The following is a 12074-nucleotide window of genomic DNA, read 5'->3' as shown; positions in this document are numbered from 1 at the left end:
ACGCGTACAGTAGTTCTAGTGATAAATTATGTATTGACAAAGGCACACACTAATTCTTTCGGAGTAGGAATGGTTGAAAACATTGCTCGTTTGGTCTAAACGCACTATCACACGATTGTTCAATAAATTAACATCCGCACGCGAAATAAATAAACTCGCAACAAAGAGCCACGGGCGACGAGACCACAGGGCGGTAAGGGTAAGCTTTCAGGGCCGTCGACAAGCCGGGCTCTTAGGGCGACGATCGCTCGCTACTTTATGAGTCTACAAAGGATAAACAATAAGTAAATTACACCGTCTAATTTTTATACAGAAAGAGGTCCCTGCTAATCAGTGATGATATAGAAGCAGTGTAAATATTGATGTATTGTTTCTTAATAATTGAGTGAAGTGAACTAGTATTATGAAAGAAGATGAATTTATGCTGCTTCTATATAACTCTTCCGAAACAAAAATTACAGGTGTAAATTATTTATTGATTGATACTCGTAAGTCGTTTATCACTATGCTCCGTTTTGAGAAAAAACGGCGGCGTCGTCCACGCAGCGACGCCGCAATTTTCTGTAGGATTTGCAGCGGAATTATACGCTGATGTCTACGGGACCGATCAAAAATATGGGACCAGCTGAATTAGTTCGGGATACAATTTTTCCTAAACTTTATCCCTGCCTTTATTTTGTATAGAGGTCCACAGTTTGTTGATCAACAAGCAGTGCAGCACCGACTTGTATTAACGATGCAGTAATTATTCATGCTGGTCCCATATCAGATCGATAACGGATCTCGAATTTCGTTCGAGCAGTATCGTGTCTCTCTCAGTCCACTTCTGCTATATTAGCAGCTGTTATACAACATGCACATTTGAGTCTCGACGGTGTATACGATCCAGGTGGATAGCGTGTACCGTTATCACCGCGGTCGATGCAATCATTATCATTTCTTCCGAGCACTATTAACCTCCCGCGAAGAAACGGTCTCTCGCGACAGACGACAAGTGTCTCCGCTTTTTGATTGAACTTTAATTGTTCTACCGACGACCGACTGTGTGCGAAATGAAATTCCATGATTGTCAGCAATCATTCTCCAAAGAATCATTCTCTCACTCGTTCGCGAAAGCTAGGTCGACGAAGGTATGCAAGCATGAATCAGATTGTACTCTTTGTGCAGACGATGGAGAACTCGAATAATTAAGACATCGACGTCTGATAATGAGTGCAGAAACGCTTTCATGGCAACTTCAGAAATATACTTCTAACATTCTGCAACATTTTTCAATGCCTCGCAATTTTTAGGTAACTTAAATCTGCTAAACTTGTCCCTAGGCTTAGATTAAATCCTAGATTAAAATTAACGGAAAATTAACGCCACTGGTAACTGCAAATTCTATTTTTTTTCTCTCAAATTCTGTTCTATTTCTTTTCCCTCAAATTCTATTTTATTTCTTTTGCTACAGAGGTCTGAGGAGCAGAACGTAGGAGACGATAGGTGGACAATACTCCCTTCGATTAAAAAATCCGACTCAAAATTGGCCACCGTTCCGTAGACCTCCAAAATCCTTCTAATTCGAAAGGTTCACTAAACTATATTCCAATTTCTTTAAAGATGCTCAAAATGAAGTAATTAGGAGCTAAAATTTCAAGGCCTCTTACACATCGAAAAATTGTGATTTAAATGATCCAGTCTCACCGCCGAAAGGAAACGGAACTAACTCGAACCACCTCGCGTTCTCTAGCATCGAAAGCCGCCAAACCTCGAGCAAGACAATAGAACACGCGATTCTAGCAATCTTCCTGCGCAAGTGATTACGCGTTTATCCACACTTGAGTTGCCAGCTTTCTCGGGCACTAATCTCCGTAGCAATCTTATCGGACTCCAAATCAGTCCAGCTGCATCATGTATAAATAAATCCATCGGGTCAGTTAATTTCCGCGAACTAAACTGCGTCTATAATTACCCAGAATCAGCATTCTGCAACTCATGCTTGCACACCAGCGTGCGATCATTCTAGAAAACAGAATCAACCCCAACAGAAAATAATTTCTTCGGGGGTAGCAAGGACTCCAGGTCCTTTTTCAGGGTTTCAGTCCTGGGATCCTTTTGAGGCAAACCTCGAGGATCCTGGCTGGTCTTCTAGAGCTTCCTGGCATGGACCAGCTTGTCGATGTCCTGATAGGTCGCTAGGATCGCCTGATTTTGCCTGAGAGACTCATCGTTGCGCGCCGTCGCGCAATTCGTGTAGGCCTCTTCGCATTTGATGCCGTCCTGGCCATCCTTCGCGGCCTTCATGTACCGGAAGAACCGGAGCACGTCAGGGTTGTCTGAGCTGGGCCTGCGCAGCTCATTTAGCTCCCGGGATAATTGCGCGGAGACTAGGTTCGAGTACGGAGCGTACCTCGCCGGACTTCGATACATCGCGCAAACTGTGTACTCCCGGCAACCCTCCGTCGTGTGGCCCAGTCGCGAAAATACAGCGTCCAGGCGAGACAACAGAGGCGAATAGAACGGGTCGTAGTTCGTCAGCATCAGCGAGCTCGTCGGGATCTCGTGGAACACCTTTTGGAACAATATTCAAGGTCAGTAAACCGCCAAAAAGAAATCGCAAATCAATTTTTGAAAAGTTGTTGTGAAGAAGAAGCTTCAGGCTTCAGATCTATGGTAGATTCGTTTCACAAAAAAATTTTCTAGCGTTTTCACAGACTTTTGAAAATGTAACATTTTCGAGAAACATTTACAGAGTTTCATTCCTTCCTACATATTATTTAAACTATTGAAAAATATATGAAACATGAATGAGTACTTCTTATAGATCTCGCGATAACTGTACGCGATCATAAAAATGTTTACTACTTGGTATCTAAACGAGGATCGTAAATATGCAGCGCCGTGCTCTGATTGTTGCTTTGTTCTCCGAATGGTCGATTGTCTAACATGTTTATTATTACTGTATCACAAACTGCTGCAATTGAAACCACTACATTATACTTAACCAAGTATACTGAAGAGAGTGTCAATGATAGAAAACACTAAAATGAAATGGTTACCTTAAAGTCCTGCTTTTTGCTGGAAGAGAGCCCGTTCATAGCCACGTGCCTCGTGTAATATCGATCCGAGATCGCGTTCGCATGCGTCATACTAGGGTTCACGAATGAATATCGCGAAGAAATCTCCGGGTTCTTCTGCATCATGCTCTCGTCGTACATAGCGGAAGCAGGCAACGTTCCTACCGGCTGTCGAGTTAAGTAGTCGTCGTTGTAGAGATCGGAATTGTCCTTGAACTCGAAATTCTCTTCCGGTTGAGCGGTTGTGTGCGCCGATTGCGCGAAAGACGAAACACCTGCAGAGAAGTATGTCAATCACACCATTCCTTACCAATTTACATCGTAAAAACATCCGCAAAGAACTCGATTCCTAGAGTCTCTTTCTCAAATCTTCGAAAAAAATAATACATTCTTTCAGACTGTGATAAAATCACAAGAACATTTTTTCAAGCGATCTAAACTTGTTTGTGCAAACAAGCTCATTACTGCAATCTTCAAGTGACCTCGTGAGTGCAAATAAGTTTATCGTGAAGTTAGTTCATGCATTTCAGGCAGTGAGGAACCTGAAGATCGCAGAGTTGCAACAATCGTGCAAATGGTGCAATTTAAAAAATTGGTGTAACAAAGTCGTGAATAAATTACAGTGAGGTAAAATATAGTGATATCTTGTAAGATATTGAGTTTGTAATTATTATTTTGTGTAGATTTCCATTGAAAAAGTGATTCGAATCAAATATTAGAAATTTGTAATTGGCAGTAGAACGTCTTTCTGACCGTTGTTTAAATGATTACCATCCAAAAGAAGTGACGTACGTACCTTTGCCAAGGATATTACCGATACTGCCGATGATGCTGGGCAGGAACAATGCGAGCAGAACGCTCTTAATGATCTGCACGCCGAAAATCAGCGGCAGCAACAGCTTCTTCAGGCCAAACGCTAGAAAACCAAGTCCGAATCCTGTTAAAAAGGTACTCTTTCCCTGAAAGATGGCTGAAAGCAAAAGTACCAGCGAATTAAAGCCCTGCGGTTAGTCCTGAAAGCCATGCTGCAGCCAGCATATTCTCTTGCCTCTCTCTCTCTCTCTCTCTCTCTCTCTCTCTCGCTCTCTTTCTCTCTCTTTCCCGCAATCCCCAAGTGTCAGCCGCGAGAGCTCGCTGAAAATCACTCGAGTGTACGTGAAAAAAAAAAAATATTATTCGATCCGTTGCGAATCTTGCGACGAAAAAATACGATTAATAAGGCGAACGTAGAAATGGATGGATTTGCCAATCAGCGGTGACCCAACCGGATTAATCATTTTTAGCGCACGCAATAAGCCAATCAGTGATATGAGGAAGCCGACGGTCATTCAAGTGTCACACGGCCTGTTCCATTTTGTCTCTCTTACGCGACCATTTGCTCGGTTTGACAGAATCGCGTGCGTAGACAGTGGCGAAAGTGCTAATAGGAATAATTACACTAATTTTCCCGTGAAATTCACTGTAGCTTCCGTGAACATTATTCAGCTTTACACACTTCCGATACATTACTCAAACAAAGGGACAACTCCCAAGAATTGAATATAAAGAGTTGAATGTATAATTGTGTATACCCTATCCACACTCCCGCCACTGCACATGCACCGCCGACAGAAAGTCCCGAAGCATCAGTAGCATCAACCTTTCTTATCCGGACCGATATCTACTTCGAAACTTTCAATCGGCGGCGTGCATCAACCATGATCTCCGTAACTTCGAAGCTTATTTGGGTCTTGACTATAGCGTACATCGTCTCAAACAGAATTTATAGAAGCCTCGTATGGAACCTGAATCAGTAACTACAACGATCGGGTATAAAACAACGAACAACCGGCAGAAAGCAGGTTCTCGGTTTCAAACAGTACATTTACTTTTCTCTTTCACTTCCTCTCTTCTCCGTCTCTTGTTTCTCGTTTTCGGGAAAGTCGTCTTAACCCTTCAAGGCCTGAATCATGTCGCTGCTCCTTAACCGCAATTTCTATTCTACATGCTCGTCAAATATTCGTACAGCATGTTCTAAGGTCTGATGCCAGTTAGAACATGTTGTTCGAATATTTGACGAGCGCGTAGAATAGAAATTGCGGTTAAGGAGCAGCACAACATGATGAACTAGCATCAGACCTTGGAGGGTTAAGACGAAGAGCTTGGCTTCGTAGATATTTTTCTTCGTATCGATCTTTAGACTACGATCAAGACCCAGACAACCTCTCCGCACCTTAATCGCACACATACACAGTGAAATGAGCATTAAGCGATCGGGCCTCTCACGGGCCAGGCCATAGCAACATCGCCGCATCTCGTGAGGCTGGTGCGCGAGCTTACGAAAGCGTGACTCGACGTTCCGTGGACTCACCGTTGAAGAAGGTTCTAGCTTTTCTAGAGGATACTAAGTCCTGGCTCAGACGTATCTTTACTACGTGTTCCCTGGGGAGCCGGCGAGCTTTATCGACAAGGCTTGCATCCGGCCGGTCGTTACCTTTTGCGTTCTGCCTGGCAGCTTGCTGACTGTCAACAACATCGTCGATCCTCTTTAAAGGATCCTCGCAATTCTGACAGCCGTTGGATCCAGGAGAAGCGGTGGCGTTCTCCATTCTGCTAGCTTCGATCTGATATTCGGACTCGTCGTCGGTGTGTATCATCTGGTTGACGTTTAAATCCAATTTGCTGGGCTTGCCAGGTGCTCTGTGAGGATGATCAACCATCTCGTCGCTGGTGAATGACACCTCGTTCACGATTGCGTCCTCCTGTGCCGGCTGACTGGTCTCGTTCAAGGCCGCCACGTGGTCCTTGACCCCGGCCGTCGATCTTAACCACGCGATCGCCAGGATCACGAGAATCCAGCCGGCCTTCGATCCACCCATCTTTCCCGGCCTTTGATTCGCACACTGGATACCGTCACTCGGTCCCCTCTCTCTCTCTCTCTCTCACACTCCTTTGCTCTCTACCTCTCTCTGTCAAGCTCTGTCGGTCTCGGCTAGCTACTTTTACTGCCGAAAGACAACTGCATCTCGGTCCGCTGCGCTCGCTCGACGCCTCCTGCAACGGCAAAAACCAACTGGACTGACACAGCGGGTCGATCATCCAACGACCAACCCCCTTTTTCTGATCTTATTTCCCATTAAGTTACGGGATTCCTAACCATGTCAAACTCGCGTGTTCGCTGCGTTTAGCGGCTCACCTGTCACTAACAGACAACCTGACGGTCGCTTTGATTCGCAAAATTGAGCAAAACAATCTAACCGCCTAACTGTCCCATCGGTTACAATGTCCTCCTCGGGAATGCTCGATTGGAGGATTTTGATCTACTTACTGGAAAGATGTCTGGACATCAACGAAGTTAGGGTTGTTCCTGGTGTGTGATGAAGAATTTCGATTGTTGGACGTCTCCTGGTCCAGGTGGTCAGCTTCCAGTTGGATCGAGAATCCTGTCACTGAGACACCTCGCTGGGAAGACGATCGAGACACCGGATTCGACGGTCGACTCGGTACTGGCGAGTCTCGCTTAGGATCGGCTGGACTGATCCGATCTGGGTTACCCGGCCATCTGTCTGTCCGTCCCTCTGTCCGTTCCTTTCCACCTTCCTCACTTCCACGTTCGTTCATTCGTCGATTCAGCTCCCGCCAAAGAAGCCCTCTCTATTCCTCTTTCTCTTTCTCTCGCGCTCTGTCGTCTTTCTCTTTTGATCGCAAACGGTCGACGTACTCTTCACAAAACCGATCGAAATCGACGCGGGTCTAACGACCAGGCCCGATTTCACCGGCCGGAATTTCGGCTGATGACGGTGACCGGACGAAAGTACATTTTCCTCGTTCTTTCCACGAGTCTTTCCATCCTCGATCTGTTCTTCTTCTTCTTCTTTAGGGTGATTGAAGGCGATAGACTGCGGATTTTTATGCAAAATAAAAATTGTCTGCTCGTTACCACCATTTTTTTGTAAAGTATCGCTTCTATGTTCAATTAAAAACTATAATAGTATTTCAGAATTTTTACAGATTTTTTTGAAGCCAAAAACTATAAGAAATCAGGTCGAGGAATGAAAGGTCTGTTATGTGGTCCACGTTCGTGAAAAACCATATTCCTGGCGGTGAGAGATCAATCTAATTAGTCTTAACTCTTATAAATGTTTTTGTTATACTTCTATCACGTTACTGAATCGTGCCCAGTCTCATTTATTTAAAGATTGTAATAATATCTGTTCTACGGTTTCTCCGACATCAGAAATTGCAATCAGACTTCATTTATAGTATTTATTAATTGATCTACAACCAGAAAAATAAAAATAATTTTTAAGGGAATAACTAGTGTGTCCAAATACTCCTGTTCCAAATACTATGTTACTATGATTAAATGAAAAATATAAAAGCTACCATGTAGCGAAAACTATACAAACTCGTATGTAGATCAAGTGATCAAAGAACAAAATATAACCATTCTGGGACATAGTTTCTTCGATAAATTTCTCTGGAATCATTTTCAATAAATGTCAGCTGATTTACAACAAAGTCTCCAGGTACCGTAATACCCAAGGCCACACATTCATCCGCGGTATAAATTTCATCGATTTTTCAAAGAGGTCGAAATTCAGAATTCAGCTCAGACTTTTACGGCTTTGAATCACTATGTGCTACGGGTGTTCCGTAATGAGCGATTAGTTCTCGACGACTGATTTAGAAAGGACGACGGCGAAGGTGTTTCTCTGCCCCGTTGACATCCGCAATTCTCGTCACTGACTGACTGAGAGGCAGGAGATAGCGAGTCTGAATCGAAATCGAAAATTTTATGACAATTTTAGATGAAGCACTCTAGTAAACACTGTCGCTTTTTATCAGACCTTCGGGTATGATCTGTGAGGGAACATGTACCTGAGTTTATTGTAGAAAGCTCAGACCAATTTCCGTACAATAATGCCGGGGACGTGAGGATAATGTTAAAGGCCGCTCCGGTGACTTCAACGCGTGGTCAAGCGCTACTTCATCGAAGACAGAAATATGACACTTTATTACACTCTTCGTCATACCGAATTAAAATAAGTTTGAATGGACGCTACTGTGACGGAGGAATCCAAACGAGACCTGGAAACTGAGATTACAATTTGCGACCACTTCACGCCTATCAAACGTGCAAAATATCACGATATCCCCAGTCAGCTTTTTCTGTTGGCCTCTAAGTGGGTTACTAATCCGGTTCCGCGCTTATTTTTCTCTGACGTCGAAAAGATCGATCCGATAAGCGAGCATCGCAAACTTCTTTTTCCCGCGCGGCTCTGTAAATTGTAAATTATCCGGGGACACGTTACACAGCGCGAAACATCCGAAAAATTGTCATCGCTAACGGTAACGAGCGGACAGGTGCCAGAAACGAAATCCAAACAAACTCGTCACGAATCCGAGGAGCGTCGCACACTTTTACGAGCGATTTCTCTGCAACCTCGCCCCGAATTTAGAGTCGGTTCCGTCTATTCCTCGAAATCTCGGATCGGAATCGTGCGGTTTATGCGTCAGGGAAAATTTCGCTGGGACGCGAGCTTGGAATCGCAATTTTGATCTTTTGAACCCGAAAAGCGATGAAGTTCTGCCCTTGCTTTCATACATACTCCACTTTTATCAATCAGTTTGTACCAGGGGTGGACATTATTTTACAAAACACAAATATTTCAAATACTATTTAATATTTTTCTTAAAGAAAATAATATTTTAAATAAGATATACAATTTCGAAGATAAAATATTTCTATTTTAACAATCTGAACCTCAAAATAAAATATTTCTACTTCAACAATTTGATCCACAAAGTAAAATATTTCTGTTTTAACAATTAGAAACACGAAATCAAATATTTTACATTTTGCATTGTTATAATACTCTGGGAAACCGCATAAACATACAGTCTATCTTATCGTTAAGAAACGATTTACACTCATAAATGTATTGAATTCGAACCATTATTTTCAGCAATAATATTTGAAATTGAATTTGAAAATAAAGACAAAATACAAATATTTTCAATATTCTTCAAATAAAATGCTATTCTCAAAAATTACTGCCTCAAATAAATTATTTTATTTTCAAAAATTACTTCATCAATTAGAATATTTTACTTTAAAAGTTGTACACATACTTTAAAATAAATAGGATTATGTAATATTTATTTACTATTTAAAATACTATGTTCCTCAGCTCTGGTTTGTACATGGCGGATGAACAAAATTTTAAGAAATTGGCAACTACGCTATTAAAAATCAATTTGCTCAATTTTTTTAAGTCGATCAGGATTGTAGGGACCATGAGCCGTTGACCGATTGGCGTGGGCGGCTCTTCCGGTCGTTGCTCGATTGTTATCGTTAGTTCGGTCAATGTCAATGCCGCGCAGACACACTAAAAATATATTTCTTTCGGAAAGAAGGTCACACAGTGAACGCTGCCCTCCTTCCTTTTTAAAGAATTCCTTATGGCGCGGCGTAACGCGCGTCTTTCTTAGATCACAAGGAACCTGTCAGATCATTCGGCTGATCGACCGGATATTATTTGATCTCGGTAAAAATCTCTTGGCATGCTTTTACCTGCACCGGTTACCCTTCACATAATCTGCGACAGCGATTTATGAAAAAATAAATCGCACAGTTCTTCCGACACTTCGCACTTGATTTATATCGAGATTAATCGACGTATTTATTTTCGCCAAGTTTCTCGACTGTTTTTTTATTTATTGTTGGTTTACTGATGATGCGTTGATAAGGAGAATTAATAGAGTTGCAGATCTTGTCGATGGCGTTGATTAAAGAAATCGAGGCTGGTACCAACTGACAAATAACAGTAGAATGTTGTTTTATAAGCAACATAACTTATTCTTCATTCGGGTCAACACATCGAGACGAACGGTCTCTTGATAGTCACTGTTTTATTAATCCCCTCGATTGCTAGATCCCAATGGACCATCTTCTACAAGATTCTTCAGGTACGCTATTTATACTTTCATGGAAAATCGTGGATAGTATTCGAGTTTATCAGAATTACTAATGAATTAACAAGAAGTTACAAGTTAGAGAGCGTCGACAGCAACTCCCGATGCATAATTATCATGTTTGACACCGGGGAATATTTGTTTGGCTGTCCCACTGCGCTACTAAAATTCCGGACTCACCGACGTGTCTGATGGTTCTGTTCTAGTCTCATAGTGTTTTATGAATGTACAAGCAATAGTAAAAATTTGGAAACATATTTCACCAATTAGGATTACAGACTCTCCAATATACTTGACGATTCTATCCCAATAGTATTATCAAGACACAATTTTACCAGTGCATGAAGCAATAATTAAAATTTGGGTACATCTTTAATTGGTCGGAATTTGTAGATTTATCTATGGGTCTGAGAATAGATTATACAGTAAAAGGAATGAATCATTCATGAACCAAATGCTGATCGTAAAAGTAGCGTCCCAAAATTAGGAGCATATCCAAGAACCAAAAACGAACCGGTTTTAGAAAGTGCTCTGTGTTTGCGTCCCACTCGTAATCGAAGCAGCTTCGTTATTTTTTTAACCGACTTCGGAAAAAGAGGAGGTTACTCAATTCGATCTGTATGTGCCTTTTCTTTTCTCTCGTTTTTTTTCTATGTATATGTTTACCGATTACGCCGAGATGGATCGATCAATCGGAACGGAACCTTTTGCATCTTGTAGACTATGTTCCCGGGATGGTCCCGTAAAAAAATGTTGCATTTTTTTATTCCTTACGATTTTATTTGCGAAAAATGAATTATTTCACGTATGTGCAGCAAAATTTTCGATTTTGCGCCGCCTCCGAAAAGATTGTATTGTACTTAAGTTCGTGTGTATTCACCTAAATTAAATGGAAATTATTTCATACTTTTTAGGGCATCTTTTTAGTGCGTTTTTTCGAAGTCGGTTCAATTCTTTTTTATAAAATTTTTTTATTTCACTTTTTTTTTTAATACAGAGTCACCTGTCCGGAAGGTATGCATTCTCCGCTTCGTCACCACAGCAATCTATCGAAAGCCATGTACCTCTCCCAATACTTTAAAATTCGGGGACCAATCCAGAACGATTTGTCGCCGCCACAGTCGCAACCATATCGGTGCATCGAGTGTACGCATCGCGGTTGCGTGCCGTTATGTTAATACTCGCTTGCCGGTCTCGGTTCTAACGTAAGAACGTAACGGTCGAGTTATGGCGAGGCGGGTTCAGGGCTGCGTGTCGGGCTCGGTCTCGGGCATCGGCTTGCCGATTCCTGAACTGGGCCCTCTACCGTTTCAAAGTCCGAGGCAGAGGCCGGGTCCCGATCATTGTTATTAGTCGTTCGTGGATGGTTGGCGGGGATCGCTGTCGCGATACAGTCGCAATTCGCATACTCGCCTGCTCGCCTCGCGATGCAAGTCACCATTGCCACATCCGCCTCGACTGGTCTCGGGGACCGATAACGGGTCTGGCCGTGGGTCAGCACGCGCGCCAGGAAGCGTGCGTGCACGCACTGGGGCCAGGGCGCGGGTCCAAATCTGTCAGTAGGTCACCCGTGCCCACCTTTGGGCCCGACCTTGACCGCTTAACACTGCCCAATGTATACGTATATGTATAATATTCTCTTTTCAGGAGATTCTTGAGACAGATTGCTTAAACGACGGTTAGGTGAATGCTGGTTAGGCGTAATTGACATAAATTGCAGCGATTAGAGAGATTATCTCTGTTTTGTGAGCGGATCGCGTGCCGGTGTATTGTTGGTGTTGTTGTTGGGAGAGGTGGCAGGAAAATTGCAGAGTGTGTGGCGTTAGACGTTGTTGTAGGGATCTCTGTTATGAGAGTAGGGATTGTTGATTTGTTAGGTGTACAAATTACTTTGAGGATCTCACGATGCATTTACTTTTATTCTTATATATCTCAAGTTGCTAAAATCTGAAATTGCACGTTTCTGCACTACTTTTGCACGTTGTGCAAAATTTTCTTCCAATAGCACTGCAAAAGATAACATGTTGATCTTGAATCCTGACCAGAATTAAATCAATG

The 12074-nt window shown here is 42.6% G+C and overlaps 1 protein-coding gene across 3 annotated transcripts; it reads right to left on the bottom strand.

The window, feature by feature from the left end:
• Positions 1-548: 548 nt before the first annotated feature.
• Osi24 (Protein) lies at positions 549-6666 on the bottom strand. Of its 3 annotated transcripts, none has more exons than XM_076439150.1 (5): positions 6367-6666; positions 5410-6092; positions 3856-4029; positions 3042-3334; positions 549-2553 (listed from the first exon to the last, which is right to left on the bottom strand). In XM_076439150.1, exons 2-5 carry the CDS (start codon positions 5915-5917, stop codon positions 2131-2133), a joined length of 1398 nt encoding a protein of 465 aa, XP_076295265.1. In that variant the 5' UTR covers positions 5918-6092; positions 6367-6666; the 3' UTR covers positions 549-2130. The 3 variants fall into 3 exon arrangements, with proteins under 3 accessions (XP_076295265.1, XP_076295267.1, XP_076295266.1); XM_076439152.1 differs by having other exon boundaries at positions 5533-6092; positions 6367-6614; XM_076439151.1 differs by having other exon boundaries at positions 3856-3975; positions 6367-6613.
• Between the last annotated feature and the right edge of the window lie 5408 nt (positions 6667-12074).

Source organism: Lasioglossum baleicum, chromosome 15 (genome assembly GCF_051020765.1).
Source record: "Lasioglossum baleicum chromosome 15, iyLasBale1, whole genome shotgun sequence".
Lineage (NCBI taxonomy): Eukaryota > Metazoa > Arthropoda > Insecta > Hymenoptera > Halictidae > Lasioglossum > Lasioglossum baleicum.
This window is presented reverse-complemented; position numbering and strand designations above follow the sequence as displayed.